The 21,332-nt window shown below is 45.3% G+C and overlaps 1 protein-coding gene across 1 annotated transcript in view; it reads right to left on the minus strand.

The window, feature by feature from the left end:
- The window catches only part of si:ch211-197n1.2 (EF-hand calcium-binding domain-containing protein 6), a 91,015-nt gene that overhangs the window by 58,142 nt on the left and 11,541 nt on the right, over nucleotides 1-21,332 (minus strand). The window contains exons 2-8 of the mRNA XM_068028784.1: nucleotides 20,894-21,000; nucleotides 18,592-18,692; nucleotides 18,399-18,476; nucleotides 9,243-9,416; nucleotides 5,219-5,356; nucleotides 2,856-2,998; nucleotides 1,645-1,787 (exon numbers count right to left, since the gene is read on the minus strand). Of these exons, the coding sequence (XP_067884885.1) occupies nucleotides 1,645-1,787; nucleotides 2,856-2,998; nucleotides 5,219-5,356; nucleotides 9,243-9,416; nucleotides 18,399-18,476; nucleotides 18,592-18,692; nucleotides 20,894-21,000 (884 nt within the window). The remainder of the gene's footprint in view (nucleotides 1-1,644; nucleotides 1,788-2,855; nucleotides 2,999-5,218; nucleotides 5,357-9,242; nucleotides 9,417-18,398; nucleotides 18,477-18,591; nucleotides 18,693-20,893; nucleotides 21,001-21,332) is intronic.

The following is a 21,332-nucleotide window of genomic DNA, read 5'->3' on the forward strand; positions in this document are numbered from 1 at the left end:
CGTCCTGCCTATCCATCACACCTGTGCTCGCTGGCCTACATTGGCTCCCGGTTAAGCAATGCCTTAATTATAAAAGTCTCAACCTCGTTTTCAAATCCCTCCATGGCCTCGCCCCTCCCTTTCTCTGTGATCTCCTCCAGCCCCCATCTGAGATATCTGTGCTCTGCCAATTCTGGCCTCTTAAGCATTCCCGATTTTAATTGCTCCACCATTGGTGGCTTTACCTTCAGCTGCCAAGACCATAAACTCTGGAATTCCCTCCCTAAATCTCTCTGCCTCTCTATCTCTCTTTCTTCCTTTCAGATGCTCCTTACGTCCTACCTCTTTGACCAAGCTTTTGGTTGTCTGGCCTAATATCTCCTTATGAGGCTCGGTGTCAATTTTTTTTTGATAATGCTTTTAAAGCACCTTAGTATGTTTTATTATGGTAAAGGGGCTATATATATGTAAGTTATTGTTGTTGCAAGTGAGTGTAAAAAGTAGCCAGAAGGTTCAAAAGACTCAATGGCAACTTTTATACGAAGGCAAAATATTGCGGATGCTGGAAATCTGAAACAAAAACAGAGAATGCTGGAAATACTCAGCAGGTCAAGCAGCATCTGTGTAGAGAGAAACAGACTTAACGGTTGAGGTCTGTGTGACCTTGCATCAGAACTTTTATGCCTGATTTGACACAGTACTAGATTTACACTCAATTCAATGTCAAACTCACTCTGGATCAAGGGCCCAATCTTTACTATGGGGTAAATTTTTGCCTTTACATGAGAAGATAAGAAATTGGAGGAGTAGGCTGCTCCAGCCTGCTCCACCATTCAATTAGATTATGGCTGACATCTACCTCAACTCCACTTTCTCTATCTATCCCCATATCCCTTGATTCCCTTAGAGTCCAAAAGCTATTAGAATTCCCGTACAGAGCTATCCACCACAGGCGGATATTTGAGATTCAATGTGTGTCCTATAGGGGGAACCATGATTTCCTGTCCCCTAACTTCCTTATGAAATCATGAGCTCATGGCACCTGAATTCCAGCTCTGGCTCGTAGTGCATAAAGCTCCACATTGGGAAACTTACTCAATAGCTTTAACAGCAGTTTGAAGTAGAAAACACTCGTGACTGATAATAAAGTTGTAGCGTGAATGCACATTGAAACTACCTCTTCTCGGTGGTCCCACAATGTTCTGTCATGTCCTGTTTGTTAAACCTAAACTTTAGTTACAGTGCACTGCTTGAATCGATGAAATGTGTTCATAAAAAGTTTCGGAGAAATCTTTTGTTGTTTGGAGAATGGAGAAGAGTCACAAATCATTTCCATCGTTGTCACCCTTTACGTGATTTACTCTTAATATCCACTGAGCAACAAGGGTGGGCAATCAACGCTATCTTAACAGCACTGCCAACATCCGAAGAATAAATTAAAAAAGTAATGTGACAATGTATTTCAATACAAGTTATTTCATCTTATTGTGTGCCTATAAACAAACAAAAAGGCTTGTCAAACACTTTCTACGAAGGATTTCCCCCCACAGTGTTAGCAATAACTTACCATTTTGATTGGCTACAATATGAATAAGACACAATAATACGAATGAGATACTACACTATTACAACAGCTGTAAAAAAAACACTTTAAATATTTCTTACCTTGCCTGTTTTCTGTGTGTCATACTTTTCAAACTCTTCTTTCATGAGGTTATAACCTTCCCTGAACTTGTCCTTCAACCATTTTTCAATATGAAGAGAAGCTTTCCTCTCATGCTCTGCTTTGGTCAGTGTCCTAGTCAGTCCTGGAGAGAACAATAATGGACAGTTTTGAAGGGCTACATGGCTCTTGTGGCCTTTCTCCAAACAAGTGTTCATGGAGAAATTTGGTTGATTTTCTGGGGGGTATTTCTTTATCATTCAGGCTTTACAATGTCTAGTTTGTTCTAGCATCTGCCCTCTGGGGAATCACAACGAACTTATTTCCTTTTAGAAATTCTGGCAAAAATTGTTATTGAGAGTTTTTTTCTCCATTCACTTCAGTTCATCGCTGGTGAAAATAACACCAGAACTACTTATTCCGTGTCTAATTGGTCTAATTTATTTAGATAATTTGAGCTTCCATTTCATTCAGTGGCTTCAGGATCTCCAAATGCACCATGAAAGCAGATATGTTAGTCGTTGGGTGATAAATGTTTAGGATTACACAAAGTTTCCTGTACTAATACCCAAATGCCTGTACTTTGCAATATTTACAATACCAATTACATTTCTATACATGTTGAAAAAAATACAGGCATTTCTGCAGAAGACCATGCTGTTCCAAACAATTCTACATAGATTGTCAATCGTGGGACTAGCTGCTCTTCTCCTGTTAGGTCTTCTTTCTTCCCTCAGTGAGAGTAAATGAACTGGAATATCATTTATGACTGGGATTCAAATTCATGTCTATGGCTGGGTGCCCTGTACTCTACCACTGGACCATCCAACTGAGACACAGGTATTTACATAATCAATATTGTATTGTTGCATTCTGTAATGGTGTCGGATTCAGCGCATTATGTGTATCACAGGTCCCCTTTGACATGCATTGTATCCTACAAATCCAAATCAGAAAGCGGCAAATGAACACAAACCCACATTCTGCCACCCCTAAAACCGTTGGCAAAAAACTTGTAGGATCAGATTAGATGCCATTTATACAACTGAAGATAGGGGTGGGGTGTAAAATGGGCTCCCAACCCAATCCTGTCAGTTTCCGACTGGACAGATTAGATTAAAATTAGCCCTGACTGTGTTGAAGCTCCAATGTGCTATATCACTAGACACCCCCACCCCCTCACATGTACTTTGTGGACAGACCACACACTTACTTGGTGAGTCGTCTAAACTCATTTGATCACATGATTTTCGAGCAGAGCCTTCACTGCTGTGTGCCATTCCATTTTTGAATTCATCTCCAAGTTTCCTCATCAGCACATCTCCTTTAATAACACCAAGACCATCAGTATCATACCTGTTGGAATGGAAAATGGTGCAGGGATGAGAGAACCATCACGAGTCAGATTATTTGGTTCAGTTTGAAACAACCTCTAGTCAGATCTGAGTAATTATAGTCCTAAAAGCAAATAGAACAAGAGAAAATGTTGCTTCAGGCTGATCACTTGAGCTGCAACAGAGTCTAAAGGGAAGACATTTTCTGGGGTCAGTCCCGATTATCTGGCAAGTGTTCAGCCTAGTTTGGGTCCGCCAGTGGCAGCTCATCAAAGGTGGGAGAGGAGCCAAGAGATCATACTCTGAGGCAAAGGGATGCGGCTGCTTAAAAGTGACCATATATGGAGTCGAAATAATTTAAGCTTTAAAGACTTCAAATTTATTTTCCAACAGTTCCAATGACTGCCTGGGGAAGAAGTAACTGGAAAAACACCCCAGGGAACGCAAAACAAATGAGCAGGTAGGAAATTGAGTCTGAGGACAAGTGATGGAGCAGTACAGCACTCGAAATCCCTGTGCTCGCTGGTGAAGTGGAGGTGTTCTGTTTGACATGCTTCCCAGAGGCAGCTGTGCAGCATGCCTGGCAGGAAGTGGCAGTTTGGATCAACAATGTGCATGTGCAAGAACCAGGAGCGGAAGCAGAAAGAGGCTGGTACAAGTTAACAATGTTGTAAAGATAAGGTTACCCAATAGTAACATATATAGCAGGTACCTGGCCAAAACAACCATGCCAGAAACTTGTCTGTCAACCTGTTGCACATTTACTGCTGGTCTATGGCAAACTTCTGCGATCTTGGGTCCATGGTGACAGACAATCTGTTCCTTGATGCAGAACTCGATACACGCATAGGGAAAGCAGTTACCACCTTTGGCCAACTCGCGAAACGCACATGGGATAACACCCTTAGGACCAAGCTGATGATTTATAAGGCCTGTGTTCTCAGCACCTTGCTGTATGGCTGTGAAACATGAGCGACTTACAGCTACCAGGAAAAGCAGCTCAGTAATTTCCATCTTCGCTGTCTGCATGCATTATGGGTATATCCTGGCAGGACAAAATCACAAATGCAGCAGTTCTCTCAAAGGCAGAGCTCCCAAGTGTGTTGGCACTAATCAAACAGAGGTGGCTTTGGTGGATCGGACACGTCCGCAGGATGAAAGTCGGTCACATACCCAGTGACCTTCTGTATGGTGAGGTAGCCGGGGCCAAATGACCAGTGGGATGCCCATAGCTCCACTTCAAGGATGCTTGCAAGCATGACATGAAGGCCCTAAATGTCGAAAATTGCACCTGGGAGTCACGAGCTGGCGAAAGAGGGAAATGGCAGCACATCCTGTAGACTGGTGTGCACTTCCACGATGACCAGTTGCTATAGCAACTTGGCAACAGGCGCTCACGTCAAAAACAACAACTTACAGCGTCATTTGGCAGCTTCACATACAGCACTTGTGGCAGAACCTGCCTCTCAAGGATTGGCCTTCACAGCCATCAGCAAAGGTGCACCAAGAGAAGACACCATCTAAATGGATTGTTTGCTGAGTGTCCATCATCTTTCATGGATGGAAGGATGCCATGTTGGCCATGCAGGGCCATACTCCAGCTGGGCACTCATTCAAACAGAAACTTATAACTGAAAACCCAAAAACACTCACATCTTCAAAAGTCTTCACATTGTAACACATCCTCTCTGCATAATTAATTGTCACTTACTGACACCCAGGATGGGCTGCAGGTCGGTTACTTGCCTGACACTGTGTGCCTGTCCTTCTTCAACTTACAATTTGTCCATATTACTTCTTGCATAACAAGGTGCCGCAAAATACAGGGAAACAGGCTCTACTAGACCTGACCAAACAAAGAGTCTTTGTCTGTGCAAATGCAACTAATGCGCTATCTAACCTAACACCTGCCGGTTAATCCCATAAAATGCAACTTTACTCAGCAGCCTTTCATGAGTTGTGTTGTCAACCCCTCCAAGACTGTCCTGGTGTCTCCAGGAATTAAAGATTAATCTCTAGGACACTGCTGCATGTAACCCAAGAGAAAAATCATAAGGAAAACATGTTCATCTTCTTTGTACAGTAATTCATGAGCTAATGATTTCACTATAGTAGCAAAGGAACAAATGAATATAGTATCAAATGAATGTGTTAAGAATTTATTTGCTAATATCCACAAGCATAATTTCTATTTTGAACTTAAAATAAAGGGTAGGGGATCAGATGAGTTATTCATGCCTACCTTCTCCACAACTTTTCAAACTCTTCATCTTCCATTTGGTACCCCAGTTGCTTCAGCATGTCCCTAAACTCAGGAACAAGGATCCTAACAGGCCCTTCAGTGTTCTTCTGAGGCAGAATTTCACTTAGGTCTAAAAGCCTAACATTAGTCAGGGCAATACAGATAGAATCATAGAAAAATAGTCTTTATAACAGAACCAATATATAGATTTCATATAATACATACACAGTAAGATATCCACATTTAATCATTTTGGAAAATAAACCCTACTGTTATTGCTTTTCAAATTGCAAGATTCATGATGGCAAGTGTCAGACATCCTTCATTCTTTGCAATGCTAGCTCAGCCTTGGTTAGACCACACTTGGAGCACTGTGCACAGATCTGGTCTCCATATTATAAAAAGGAGGCACTGAAGAAGGTGCAAAAGAGATCTACAAGGATGATACCAGAACTAAGCAGTATACCTATTAGGAAAAATTGAATAGGCTATATTGTTCCAAATGCAGCTAATATGGATTTGCAGTCAAGTACATTTTAGTAGTGAATTAAAATATATTCTTTGTACAGAAATCGAAGCACAATTCAACAACCGAGATTAAAAAACAGATGATGAAAATTTGAAAGTGACTTGTTCAGAAAATGCCGAAAGTAACAATCATGTTACAACAACTAATATGTATTGAGATAACTGATCAATTCGAATAATTAATTGGGTGACTGGTGGTGCACTGTAGTGTTAGATTTACTATCAAACTCGGTGTCTTTTTATAGTTTTTTAGTATTCATTTAATTTATAAGGTACTTTACCCGGTGCCCTGGCCAACATGTAGCTCTCAACCAATATTACCAAAATGGATCATTTGATCATCATATGTTTGTGGGATTTCGCTTTGCACAAATTAGCTATGGCATTTCCAACATCAGAACAGTGACTGGACTTCAAAAGTACATCATTCTGAAGTGCTTTGAGACATGCTGAGTTCGTAAAAGGCGCTAGAGAGATGAAAGTTCTTTTTCTTCTGCTTTTTGCTATTTTTTGTTTATTCATTCATGGGATGTGGGTGACGCTGGCCAGGCCAGCATTTATTGCCCATCCCTAATTGCCCTTGAGAAGGTGGTGGTGAGCTGCCTTCTTGAATCGCTGCAGTCCATTTGGGGTAGGTATACCCACAGTGCTGTTAGGAAGGGAGTTCCAGGATTTTGACCCAGCGACAGTGCAGGAACGGCGATATAGTTCCAAGTCAGGATGGTATGTGACCTGGAGGGGAACTTGCAGGTGGTGGTGTTCCCTTGTATTTGCTGCCCTTGTCCTTCTAGTTGGTAGAGGTCGCGGGTTTGGAAGGTGCTGTCTAAGGAGCCTTGGTGCATTGCTGCAGTGCATCTTGTAGATGATACACACTGCTGCCACTGTCTGTCGGTGGTGGAGGGAGTGAATGTTCGTAGATGGGGTGCCAATCAAGCGGGCTGCTTTGTCCTGGATGGTGTCGAGCTTCTTGAGTGTTTTTGGAGCTGCACCCATCCAGACAAGTGAGAGTATTCCATCACACTCCTGACTTGTGCCTTGTAGATGGTGGACAGGCTTTGGGGAGTCAGGAGGTGAGTTACTCGCCTCAGGATTCCCAGCCTCTGACCTGCTCTTGTAGCCACGGTATTTATATGGCTACTCCAGTTCAGTTTCTGATCAATGGTAGCCCCTAGGATGTTGATAGTGGGGGATTCAGCGATGGTAATGCTGTTGAATGTCAAGGGGAGATGGTTAGGTTCTCCCTTGTTGGAGAATCAAAGAATCATAGAAGGTTTAAGGCACAGAAAGAGGCCACGGCCCATCGTGTCTGTGCCGGCTGAAAAACGATCCACCTATTCTAATCCCATGTTCCTGTATTTGGTCCGTAGCCCTGCAGATTACGTGACTTGAGGTGCATATCCGGACTCCTTTTGAATGAGTTGAGGGTCTCTGCCTCAACTACCCTTTCAGGCAGTGAGTTCCAGACCCCCACCACCCTCTGGATGAAAAGGTTGTTCCTCATCTCCCCTCTAATTTTCTATCAATCACTTTAAATCTATGTCCCCTCATCACTGACCTCTCTGCTAAGGTGAACAGACCCTTCGCCTCCAATCTATCCAGGCCCCTCAAAATGTTGTACATTTCAATCAGATCTCCCCTCAGCCTTCTCTGTTCCAAGGAAAACAACCCCAGCCTATCCAATCTTTCCTCACAACTGCATTTTACCAGTCCTGGCAACATCCTCGTAAATCTCCTCTGTACCCTCACTAGTGCAATTACATCCTTTCTGTAATGAGGTGACCAGAACTGCATACAGTATTCAAGTTGTGGCCCAACCAATGAGTTATACAGTTCCAGCATAACCTCCCTGCTCTTATATTCTATACCTCGGCTAATAAAGGAAAGAATTCCATATGCCTTCTTAACCACCTTATCGACCTGTCCTGCTACCTTCAGGGATCTGTGGACATTCACTCCAAGGTCCCTCACTTCCTCTACACTTCTCAGTATTTTCCCATTTATCATGTATTCCTTTGCCTTGTTTGACCTCCCCAAATGCATCACCTCACACTTCTCCAGGTTGAATTCCATTTGCCACTTTTCTGCCCCATCTGACCAGACCATCAATATCTTCCTGCAGCCTACAGCTATCCTCCTCGCTATCTACCACATGGCCAATCTTTGTATCATCTGCAAACTTCTTGATCATGCCCCCGACATTTATGTCCAAATTGTTAATATATAACTCAAAAACCAGGGGACCCAGTACTGAGCACTGCGGAACGCCACTGGAAACAGCCCTCCAGTCGCTAAAACACCTGTCAACAATTACCCTTTGTTTCCTGCCACTGAGCCAATTTTGTATCCACCTTGCTGCATTTCCCTGGATCCCGTGAGATTTTATTTTTTTAACCAGTCTTCCATGTGGGACCTTGTCAAAAGCCTTGCGAAAATCCATGTAGACCACATCAACTGCACTACCCTCATCTATCTTCCTTGTTACTTCTTCAAAAAATTCAATCAAGTTGGTCAAACAAGATCTTCCCTTAACAAAGGGCGGCACAGTGGCGCAGTGGTTAGCACCGCAGCCTCACAGCTCCAGCGACCCGGGTTCAATTCTGGGTACTGCCTGTGTGGAGTTTGCAAGTTCTCCCTGTGTTTGCGTGGGTTTCCTCCGGGTGCTCCGGTTTCCTCCCACAAGCCAAAGACTTGCTGGTTGATAGGTTAATTGGCCATTATAAATTGCCCCTAGTATAGGTAGGGAAATATAGGGACAGGTGGGGATGTGGTAGGAATATGGAATTAGTGTAGGATTAGTATCAATGGGTGGTTGATGGTCGGCACAGACTCGATGGGCCGAAGGGCCTGTTTCAGTGCTGTAACTGTATCTAAAAATCAATGCTGACTATCCTTTCTGAGTGACAGTTTATCCTGTCTCTCAGAATAGTTTCTAATTATTTGCCCACTACTGAGGTTAGACTGACTGGCCTGTAATTATTCAGTCTATCCTTCTCTCCCTTTTTAAACAGAAGTATAACATTAGCAGTTCTCCGATCCTCCGGCACCACACCTGTATCCAGTGAAGACTGGAAAATGATGGTCAGACCTTCTGCTATTTCCTCTCTTGCTTCTTTTAACAGCCTAGGGTACATTTCATCTGGCCCTGGTGATTTATCAACTTTCAAGGATGCTAATCCCATTAATACATCCTCTCTCCCTATGTTTATCACATCGAATACTTCACACTCATTCTCCTTAACTGCAATAGCTTCATCGTCCCCCTCTTTTGTGAAGTCATACGCAAAGTATTCATGAAGAACCATTCCAATATCTCCCACCCCTATACATAGGTTATCTTTTTTGTCTTTTATGGGCTCTACTCTCTCCTTAGTTATCCTCTTACTCATAATGTTTTGTCTTTAAGTAAATAAAAACACATTTCAAATTTTTGTTGGTTTTTTTCTACGTTTCCCTTGAATTGGCCAAGTAGATGAAGGATCTCTGTCAAAATCCTTACCTTTGCCTTACTTTCTCCTTCAGCTGTGAGTGCACCTGGGAAGCAGTGACCAGAACCTTGTCGTTATGTCGGTTCACGGGATGAAGCCACGAGGCTGCTCCTGTGGAGAGAGGGTCTCTTGCAGCCGCATAAAAGTCTTCACATTTAATGGTCGCTCTTTCATTCAGTTTGAACCTGAATGTAGCAATTGTTAAAAAATATCAATGAACAACAGTATTTTCTGTTTGCATCTCAAGAATGATGTTTCATCTTTTTACTGCATAATAGGTATTGTAGCTGCTTCTTTTACACTTATTGCTGGTTTCATATCTGATCTTCAGTATACATGCTTTTGCACTGAAGTGGCCTGCGTTTTCTATTTGTTTATTTCTCTCCCATTTCTCTCTCCTCTCTTTAAGGCACTAATTCTCCCTTTGGTATGATTCCATAGTTGCTAGCAGCCCTCCAGCACTTCGACCAAGGATTCATGTGTGAGCCTGCACTGTATCTGCGGGCTATGTGACAGTGGGATGTCGTAGCCAAGCCCTCTTCCGTCCTTATGCAACATCCTTAAATATGGAGTTGACTGAGTAAATCAGGAGAAACTATTTCCACAGGAGGAAGGTCAGTAACCAGAGGGCAAAGGTTTAATATGATTGGCAAAAGAGGCAACATGAGGAAGCATTTTTTTCACTTTGCCAGTTGTGATCGAGAATGCACTGTCTGAAAGGGTGGAGGTAGCAGATTCAATAATAACTTTCAAAAAGGAACTGGTTATATACCTGAAAAGGAAACAAATGCAGGATGATGGGGAAAGAGCAGGGGAGTGGGACTGATTGGATAACTCTTACTAAGGGCCAGTACAGGCACAATGGGCATACTTCGCTGTATAGCGATAAGCAGTGGAAACCATGGATGAGTTAAACGGGGATGAATAACTCAGGAGTAGTAACCTTGGGAGGACAAAGTTCAAGGCCCCTTTGGAGAGGGAAAAGGTTTGTATAAAAAGTAAGCCACCGGATTGGACCAGGGAAGATTTTAGAAAGGTGAGGAGTGACCTATTGAGGTGAAGTAGGAAATTGGCTCACAGGTCTGTAGAGCAACAGTGGGATATTTTAAAAGTTGCTGAAAAATGCATACCATTAATAAAAGAGACTATTTTGAGTTTCAGATGGCCATAAAGAGATTTTTTCAAAATTAAATTGAAGAGGTCATATGAGGTCTGTATACAAACATCTGAATTAGGAGCAGAAGTAGGCCACTGGCTCCTCTAACCTGCTCCGCCATTCAATAAGATCATGGCTGATCTGTTTGTGTCTCGAATTCCACACTCCCATCTACCTCCAATAAACTTTGATTCCCTTGCCTAACAAGAATCTATCTACCTTCACCTTAAAAATATTCAATGACTCCGCCTCCACCACCTTCTGAGCAGTGAGTTCCAAAGTCGCACAACCCTCTGAGAGAAAAAATTTCTCCTCATCCTAAAAGGGCGACCCCTAATTTTAAAACAGTGCCCTCTAATTCTGGACTCACCCACAAGAGGAAACATCCTTTCCACATCCACCTTGTCAAGACTGTTCAGGATCTTATAAACTTCAATCATATCTCCCCTCACTCTTCTAAACTCCAATGAAAACAAGCCCAGCCTGTCCCATCTTTCCTCATAAGACAACACGCTCATTCCAGGTATCAATCTTGTTAAACCTCCCCCAATGCATTTGTATCCTTCCTCAAATAAGGAAACCAAAACTGCTCACAGTATTCAAGATGTGGTCTCACCAATGCCCTGTATAACTGAAGCATTAAATCCTTACTTTTATTTTCAATTCCTCTCGTAATAAAGGATAGCATTCCATTAGCCTTCTTTATTACCGACTGCACCCGCATACTAACTTTTTGTGACTCATGTACTAGAACACCTAGATTCCTCTGCACCACAGAATTCTGCAGTCATTCTCCATTTAAGTAACATGCTGTTTTTTATTCTTCCTGCCAAAGTGAACAACTTCACATTTTCCCACATTATACTCCAACTGTCAGATTTTTGCCCGTTCACTCAACCTATCTATAATCGGTCTGCAACCTCCTTATGTCCTCTTCACAACATACTTTCCTACCTATCTTTGTGTCATCTGCAAATTTAGCTACCATACCATCACTCTGCTCATCTAAGTCATTGATATAAATTGTAAAAAGTTGAGACCCCAGCACAGACCCCTGCAGGACTCCACTCATCACATCCTGCCAATCAGAAAAGGACTCATTTATGCATACTCTCTGTTTTCTGCCAGCCAGCCAATCCTCTATCCATGCTAATATGTTACTCCCTACATCATGAGCTCCTACTTTGTGCAATAACCATTGATGTGGCACCTTGTCAAATGCCTTCTGGAAATCCAAGTACAGTACGTCAACAGGCTCCCCTTCACTCCTTCAAAGAACTCCAATAAATTGGTTAAACATGATTTCCCTTTCACAAAACCATGCTGACTATTCCCGATTACCTTGAGTTTTTCTAAGTGTCCAGCTATAGCCTCCTTAATGATCAATTCTAACACCTTCCCCATGACAGACGTTAAGCTAACTGGCCTTTAGTTACCTATTTTTTGCCTCCCTCACTTCTTGAATAGAGGGGTTATATTTGCTACTTTCCAGTCTGATGAACCCTTTCCAGAATCTAGTGAATTTGAAAAATTAATACCAACTCATCTACTACCTCAATAGCCACCTCTTTTAAGACCCTAGGATGAAGCCCATTAGGACCCGGGGACATGTCAGCCCGCAGCTCCATCAGTTTGCTCAGTACCACTAAAATAAAAGCAAAATACTACGGATGCTGGAAATCTGAAATAAAAACAAGAAATGCTGGAACCACTCAGCAGGTCTGGCAGCATCTGTGGAAAGAGAAGCAGAGTTAACGTTTCGGGCCACTTCCCTGGTGATCATAATTTCACGAAGTTCCTCTCTTCCTTCCACCTCCTGATTTACAGCTATTACTGGAATGTTTTTTGTATCCTCCATAGTGAAGACAGAAGCAAAATATTTGTTCATTTCATCCGCCATTTCCTTATTATCTACAATTAACTCCCCATTCTCACTCGTGAGGACCAACACTAACTTTACCTACTCTTTTCCTTTTTAAATACTTGTAGAAACACCTGCTATCCATTTTAACATTTCTAGCTAGCTTTCTCTCATACTCTAATTTCTTTCTCCTAATTAACTTTTTAGCAATTTTCTGTCGTTCTTTATATTCTGACCAATCATCTGACCTGCCACTCATCTTTGCACAATTATATGCTTTTTCCTTAAATTTGATGCTTTCCTTAACTTCTTTAGTTCACCACAGATGGTGGGTCCTGCCCTTAGAATTTTTCTTTACAGTAGGAATATACTTATCCTGAGTATTCTGAAACATCCTTGTATTCTTCTTTCTTCATCTTTGGCCTCCTTGTCTTGAGAGACAATGGGTAAGCGCCTGGAGGTGGTCAGTGATTTGTGAAGCAGCGCCTGGAGTGGCTATAAAGGCCAATTTAGAGTGACAGCCTCTTCCACAGGCGCTGCAGATAAAATTGGTTGTCGGGGCTGTTACACAGTTAGCTCTCTCCTTGCGCTTTGTCTTTTTTCCTGCCAACAGCTAAGTCTCTTCCACTCGCCACTCTTTAACCCCGCCTTTATGGCTGTCCACCAGCTCTGGCGATCACTAGCAACTGACTCCCACGACTTCATGACGCGTTTGCAGACGTCTTTAAAGCGGAGACAAGGACGGCCGGTGGGTCTGATACCAGTGACGAGCTCGCTGTACAATGTGTCCTTGGGGATCCTGCCATCTTCCATGTGGCTCACAAGGCCAAGCCATCTCAAGCGCCGCTGGCTCAGTAGGGTGTATATGTTGGAGATGACTTCTGCATTGGAGATACGGTCCTGCCACCTGATGCCAAGGATTCTCCGGAGGCAGCGAAGATGGAATGAATTGAGACGTCGCTCTTGGCCGGCATTTGTTGTCCAGGCCTCGCTGCCATAGAGCAAGGTACTGAGGACACAGGCTTGATACACTCAGACTTTAGTGTTCCGTGTCAGTGCGCCATTTTCCCACACTCCCTTGGCCAGTGTGGACATGGTAGTGGACGCCTTTCCCATGCACTTGTTGATTTCTGCATCACAAGACAGGTTACTGGTGATAGTTGAGCCTAGGTAGGTGAACTCTTGAACCACATCCAGAGCGTGGTCACAGATATTGATGGATGGAGCATTTCTGACGTCCTGTCCCATGATGTTCGTTTTCTTGAGGCTGATGGTGAGGCCAAATTCGTTGCAGGCAGCCGCAAACCTGTCGATGAGTCTATGCAGACACTCTTCAGTGTGAGATGTTAATGCAGCATCGTCAGCAAAGAGGAGTTCCCTGATGAGGACTTTCCGCACTTTGGTCTTTGCTCTTAGACGGGCAAGGTTGAACAACCTGCCATCCGATCTTCTGTGGAGGAAAATTCCTTCTTTTGAAGACTTGAACGCATGTGAGAGCAGCAGGGAGAAGAAGATCCCAAACAGTGTAGGTGCGAGAACACAGCCCTGTTTCACACCACTCAGGATAGGAAAGGGGTCTGATGAGGCGCTGCTATGCTGAATTGTGCCTTTCATATTGTCATGGAATGAGGTGATGATACTTAGTAGCTTTGGTGGACATCCGATCTTTGCTAGTAGTCTGAAGAGACCACATCTGCTGACGAGGTCAAAGGCTTTGGTGAGATCAATGAAAGCAACGTAGAGGGGCATCTGTTGTTTGCGGCATTTCTCCTGTAGTTGGCGAAGGGAGAACAGCATGTCAATGGTGGATCACTCTGCTCGAAAGCCACTCTGTGCCTCAGGGTAGGCACACTCAGCCAGCTTCGAGAGACTGTTTAAACTGACTCGAGCGAAGTCTTTCCCCACTATGCTGAGCAGGGAGACTCCACAGTAGTTGTTGCAGTCACCGCGGTCACCCTTGTTCTTATAGAGGGTGATGATATTGGCATCGCGCATGTCCTGTGGTACTGCTCCCTCATCTCAGCACAGTCAAAGCAGTCCATGGAGTGTTGAAAGTATAGCAGGCTTGGCACTCTTGATTATTTCAGGGGTAATGCCGTCCTTCCCAGGGGCTTTTCCACAGGCTAGAGAATCAATGGCATCACTGAGTTCCGATTTTGTTGGCTGTTCGTCCAGCTCATCCATGACTGGCAGAGACTGGGCTGCATTGAGGGCAGTCTCAGTGACAACATTTTCCCTGGAGTACAGTTCTATGTAGTGTTCCACCCAGCGGTCCATTTGCTTGCCTTGGTCAGTGATCGTGTCCCCTGATTTAGACTTGAGGGGGGCGTCTTCCTGATGGATGGCCCAAAAGCTCTCTTAATGCCATCATATATTCCTCTGATGTTTCCGATGTCGGAGGCCAGCTGAATACGACTGCATAGGTGTTGCCAATCGTCATTCGCGCAGCACCTGGCTGTTCTTTGTGCAGCGCTTGTGGCTACTTTAAGTGCTACGGATGTTAACTCACTGGGGGGCTTTCTTGTAGTTCAACAGTGCAATGCGCTTCGCGGCTATGACAGGTTCCAGCTCTTCAAAGTGAGATTGAAACCAGCCTGCATTCTGCTTCACACGTTTGCCAAAGGTGGTCATTGCTGAGTCATAGATGGCGCCTCTGATGTGGGCCCACTTGGTCTCTGCATCCCCTGTAGGAGTGTTTTGAAGGGCTTTTTCAAGTGAATTTAGAAACGTATGTAACAGCTGTGGATAAGAAATTCTGTTAGTGTTGATGCGCGGACGGCCCTTCTGCTTGGAGTGATGCAGCTTCTTTGGTTTGAGTCTAACCTTGCTGCACACCAGGGAGTGGTCGGTGTCGCTGTTCGCACTGTGGAAGCTGCGTGTGATTTGAACGCTGGTTAAAGAGGCTCGCCTTATGACGATGAAGTCCAGCTGGTGCCAACGACGTGATCTTGGGTGCCTCCATGAAACCTGGTGACAGGGTTTAGTATGAAAGAACGAGTTGGTGATGCAGAGATTGTGATAGGTACACAACTCAAGCAGTCTCTGTCCATTCTCATTCATCCTTCCAATGCCATAGCGCCCAAGGCAGGAGGGCCATGAGTCATGGTCGGCCTCAACCCTGGCGTTAAAGACCCCCAGCAGGAACAAATGTTCCGTATTGGGAACGCTAATAATGATATTATGGAGTTCCTCGTGAAACTGGTCTTTAACTTCAGGTGGGGAGCAGAGTATTGGAGCATAGATGCTGAGTAGGTGTACTGGACCAGAGGCGGTGAGCAGTCAGATGGACAGTATGCGTTCCGAGCCATTTGGAGGTGGCTCTATCATGCTGAGCAAAGTGTTTCTGATGGTGAAGCCCACTCCATGCTGTCTTGGTTCTTCAGGATCCCTACCCTGCCAGTAGAAGGTGTAGTCTTGCTCTCTTAGAGATCCGCTCACAGGGAGGCGTGTCTCCTGAAGTGCTGCAATGTCTACATTGAGTCTACTGAACTCATTGTTAACGATGGCGGTCTTCTGAGAATCGTTGATTTGTGTAAAGTCTCCGATAGGCCAGGACACACAGTTCTGACGTTCCAGCTTGCAAAATGAAGGGCTGGTACTTTCTTTCCTTATTTTGTCGTGCTGTTTGGTGCGGTGTTACAGTCCACTTGTCGGGCAGTGACCCTGAGCTCCAAGCACCCATTGAAGCAGGTGGACTGTGGCGGGACAGAACCTTACTGAATGGGGGCTGCCCATTTTGAGGTGGGCGGTAGCTGTCCAGTGAGATGCGATGACCTCTCCCACCGACAAAGGCAACCCGTGGCGCCCAATGTCTACGCCAATTGAGCAGGACTTATAACCCATAACTGCTGCCTTCCATGTTGTTTTGGTTGCTGTGAGGTGACTATGGAGTGACCTCTCCATGGCACATGCCTGGGCGGATGTATGGAGGTTGTGAGTTGCCCAAGCATCAAAACCCCCCTCTCGGCCTTCCTGGTGGGGTCCAAAGGAGTGCAGAGCACGACGTTTGGCACCAGTATGGCTGCAGGAACTGCCAGAAACATGCCAAAGGTAACACATGACCGCCTTTGGGGTTCCGCTCCGGATTTTCTGTTAGGGTTTACTCCCTTAGCCTTGGTTTCTCCCGAGACGCCCACAAGGCAGTGGGGTTGTTAGGGCCCCTGCTTAGGGATAGGAGCTAACAAGTAAGCTGTGTGATTTCATGGAGGGAGAGGGAAGTGGGGATGGGGTGTGGGGGGAAGGGGGTGCGGTGGATGCTGGGGTTAGGTGGTGGGGGAAGGGAATGCGAGGGGAGAGCTTGGAAGGGGGTGCGGGGGAGGGGGTGGGGGTGGGGGGAAGGGGGTGCAGGGTGCAGGGGGTGAGCTGGGAAGGGGGTGCGAGGGGGGAGGGGGTGGGGGAAGGGGGTGCAGGGGGGAAGGACACGGGGGGTGAGCTGGGAAGGGGGTGCGAGGGGGGAGGGGGTGGGGGAAGGGGGTGCGATGGGGGGGGTGAGCTGGGAAGGGGGTGTGAGGGGAGAGGGGTGGGAGGAAGGGGGTGCAGGGTGGGGGGGGTAAGGGGAGAGGCGTCCGGCAGGGCTCGCGACCCTGGCGAGTGGGCCAGCCACAGCTTGCACGACCTCCTCGATATCAGCATCCTCCAGGCTGACGCTGCGCTCGTGGTCGCCATCCAGCTCACGGTGGAGCTTCTTTCCCGGCTCCCAGCTGTGACGGCGGAAGGACGACCGAGGCCGGATTGAGGCCTTGAGCCTCGGCGACCGCCTCATGGGCACTCGGGCCGCCTTTCACGTCCCTGGCCAGCGCCTTCCAGGTGGGCGCGTCGTTCACATAGTGGCCGCACCAGGACAAGTAGAACTCCACAACCCAGATACTAACAACTAACAATAGCTGCTGGGAATCCTGCACGCAGTTGGTCCTTCCAGTGAGAATTGTAGCTCCACGAGCCAGGTTGACCGTTCCTGACCCTCCTTCTCGACTGCAGCCCCCACAGGACAAACCCCTTCAAGATTTGACTGAAAACTTACAATCACCCACACGGCTAGTCATTACCAATGTTGATTGTAGGCCTGGCCATAATCTTCACCTGCAAAGAATCTGCTAATATCATCAGATTTGTATCCCAGCTTAAAGTGAATACAGTTTAACAGCTAATATAAATAAGCCCTTCACTTCCTTTCTTGTCTATCTTTCCAGTGTCCCCTTTGGATTTCTCTGCCCTTTCCTCCATATCACTAGCTTTTATCTTACTCCAGCTCCTCTTATTCCCCCTCCCCCACACGCACACATCCTTGTATACACTATCCATATTGTACTGATATATAACCTCTGTAGTCCACTGATGTACTGTTATCTATTCTGTACAGGCATATGATAGCTACACTGTCAAACTCCTTATTGTACAGGATTGATACCTGTATTGTACTGGTGTGCAATATCTGTGCTGTAGGACATCCATATTGGATTGGATTGGTACCTGTATGTACCATTGCACAAGATCTGTCCTGTCCTGGTGTATGATATCCATACAGTACTGGAGTACAATAGCTGTACTGTACTGATGTTCGGTATCTGTACCACACTGCTGTATGTTTTCTTATACATCTCTGCAATTGTACATGATAAAATCTGTTAAGATCCCCATAATAGCACTATTTGTGATATTTATGCTTGCCTTGTTTTAATGTATCTAAACATGTAAAACTGTTTGAAATCTTTACCGGGCCATTTGTTTACAAATGTCATAAAAATCAACGAAGGACACATTCCAATGAGGGTTGCAAACAGATTATTGATCTCCCACAGAAGACCATTTAAATTTTCCAGGATTTCCATGGCTTGCAGTGGACAATCAGTCAAATCCCCATGGACTCCCAGGGTTGCTCCAACTATATGCCAAAGTTACAGTGAGCGATTAGGAGAATGTACCCCACCACCACCAACCCCACCACCCCCCCCCCCTCACCACCCACCCTCACCTTCAGAAATTCAACCCCCATCTTTCTTACTGAATTTTCTGCATTTGAACACTGGCACCCAGACACAGACCAAAGTTGGGGAAAAAAACAGAATAACTAAAAAATATCTTTTTGACTACTTAAAATTGAGTAGCCAAATATCTTCTTCCCTAAAGTAAATCTCCCATCATATTACCCACCTCAAAAGAAGTTGCTGGAATTGTCTTGGTGTGATAAATCGCCCCAGGAATTTTGTCAGTACCATAAGGAGAACATCCCTAGGAGAATGGATAATCTGTTAATCAATGGCATTATATCTTCTTGTTGATGGCATGTTTGTTTTCAGAGCTTGTTTTCACTGTCGGTTGTTACAGTGACCAATGTTCTGTTTACCTGTTAAGCTGTCCTCTTCCTTCAGGATCGTTGGCTTTAAAAAGTTGCTTTACAGTGAAGTAGCCACTGGATATTATTTTCTCACGCAGCTGATGTTCCAGCTGAAAAATAGAACACGAATTGAGGTAACAGCCATGAACTGGTTCTGTAGTGCGTGATTAAAATGTGTGATTTTATTGGGTAAGGGTATCAAAAGATATGAAGCTAAGACGTGTAAATGGAGTTGAGGTACAGATCAGGAATGGTGAAGCAGGCTTGGGGACTGAATGGTCTACTTTTTATCTTCCTATATGTAAGAAGCGCATCTAACGTAAATCAACACTGGATTATTAGGCACATTATTTTCCCTTGAAACACGTTAAAGTGTTGCTATTTCTCCTGTTCATAAAGCCGTATATTTGCAGCTGTCAACGTTCTACACACCACAATCAGTAGCGGCATTCCTTAAATGCAATCACAGGCTGGTCAACAGTAGACATCTCACAATCTACTCATGCCTCTGTCAAACTGCACAAGCTGCCCAGTCTGAGCCAACACTGAGAAGTGAATGCATCAGTTTGCAATGGGGCTCATTCACTCAGTCTTTGAGACCTCCTGTGACGGTGAAGATCAGAAAGGCTGAGAGCTACAGTCATCAGGAGTGGGGCTGCAGCACCCAGGGGCACCAGGATCACGAGGCTGGAAGGGAGCATGGACGCAGAGAGGCACACAACCAGCCTCTTGGGCACAGACGATGCTACCCACCAGAGAGCGTCTACTATCAGGGGTTCTGCTTCCTGAAAATGTCAGAGCAGCAGTGGCGCCAAAGACTGTGCCTCTCCAGGGAGGTGGTCACTGAGCTGTGCACCATGATGGAGGGGGAGCTCAACCCAATGGGAAGAGACGGGAACCCACTGTCTGTGGCGGGGAAGATCACCGTGGCCAGGATCCTTCCAGAGATCTCCCAGTCCGCTGCTCATCGCTGCATCAAGATAGTCACCAATGCTATGTTCAAGAGGGCCAGCCAATATGTGCAGTTTCACACCAATCCAGACAGTCAGGCTGAAAGAGCTGTAGGATTTGAAGCCATTGCTGGTGCTGGGTATCATCAACTGCACGCATGTGGCCATCAAGGTTCCCACAGACCAGGCAGCAACCTTCATCAATAGGAAGGGCTACCACTCACTCAATGTGCAACTGATCACCGCAAACAGATCCTTCAAGTCTATGCAAGGTTCCCGGGAAGCTGTCATGACACCTACATACAAAGGCAGTCCCAGGTGCCGTACCTATCCAGGTCCCCTATGCGCCTTCAAGGATGGATACTGGATGGCAAGGGCTATCCACTGAAGACATGGCTGCTCACACCTTTGTGGAACTTTAGTACAGATGCAGAGGAGATATACAAAAACTGCCACAGGGCAACTCGAGGGATATCGAGAAAGCCATAAGGCCATAAGATGCCTTGATAGATCTGGCGGAGCCCTCCAATGTTTAAGAGTTATGATGAATGCCTTCACATACTGGAGCAAAATTAGAGTCGATTTTGAGCGCTCTTGCCTGGTGTTAATGGGGCAGTAATCACTTCAAAATGGGGTCAGTATCCCTTACCTCCCCATTAGCACAGCGATGTAACTGGCACCATTTTAAAAGGGGCTTACTGCTGGGTGTCTAAAGCGCCCACCTATTACAGGTAGCAGACCCTTTTTAACAATGGAAATTGGAGTCCTATGATATGAATAGGACTCTGATTGCCAGTTTACATAGGTACTGATTGGAACCGCTACAGAATAGGTTCCGTAATTCTATCGCAATGGAAGAGAAAAGGCCCACTAGAGGTAAGCACTAATTATTTTTGGGGAACCGGGAGGGAGCAGGAGTGCTCCTCTGGAGCCCACAAAAATAACCTTGGCTGCTGTCAGCTCAGGCAACCCCACCCTCCATGATCGTGAACACCCACCCGCCTTCCCCCCACCACAACCTACCTTGCTGGCAGGAGCTCTGGCCTGACTTTCGGGCTTTAATCTGGCGAGCTGTGTCAGGATGCCTGTTGGCGCCCTGCAGCTCACCTGGCGAAATTAATGAGGCCAGTGCCTCAAAATGAGAGGGCCACTTGGCCACCGGAATGGGTGGGCGACTAGCTCACACCATCAGTCAGTCACCCAAAAGTCAACATCTACCTCATTGACTTTGCATTGTGTATGTAGGTTTTTCATTTCTTTCCTGTGTATGAGTAAATAGAAAAACAAAGGGTTATGAAAGAGAAATTACATTCATTGCATGAATATGGCATTAGACAAGTCAGCCTTAGCCCGGTACATACCTCATCAATCTCAATCCTGAGCTGTGTCCCTGGACGGGATCTACTGCTTATCCTGCTACTCTGGCTCATTCTGCTCTCAGTACGACCTTCCAGGTCTGCTCGCTGACCTGTAATAGTATGTTATAGGTAAATATATGAACCTGCTTATATTATATGAATTACTATAATAATGTAACATAATGGGAGATGGTGGTAGAATGGTAATCCACAGGCCCAGGCTAATTCCCTGGGAGCACAGGTTCAAATCCCACCACGGCAGTTGGTAGAACTTAAATTTAATTAATTAATTTAAAAATCTGGAATTGAAAGCTAGTCTCAGTAATGGTGCCATGAAGCTGGCAAGGCCAACATTTGTTGCCCATCCTTAATTGCCCTTGACATCTGAGTGGCTTGCTAGGCCATTTCAGAGGGCAGTTAAGAGTCTGTGGCTCTGGAGTCA

The sequence above is a fragment of the Heterodontus francisci genome, chromosome 4 (genome assembly GCF_036365525.1).
Source record: "Heterodontus francisci isolate sHetFra1 chromosome 4, sHetFra1.hap1, whole genome shotgun sequence".
Taxonomy (NCBI): Eukaryota; Metazoa; Chordata; class Chondrichthyes; order Heterodontiformes; family Heterodontidae; genus Heterodontus; species Heterodontus francisci.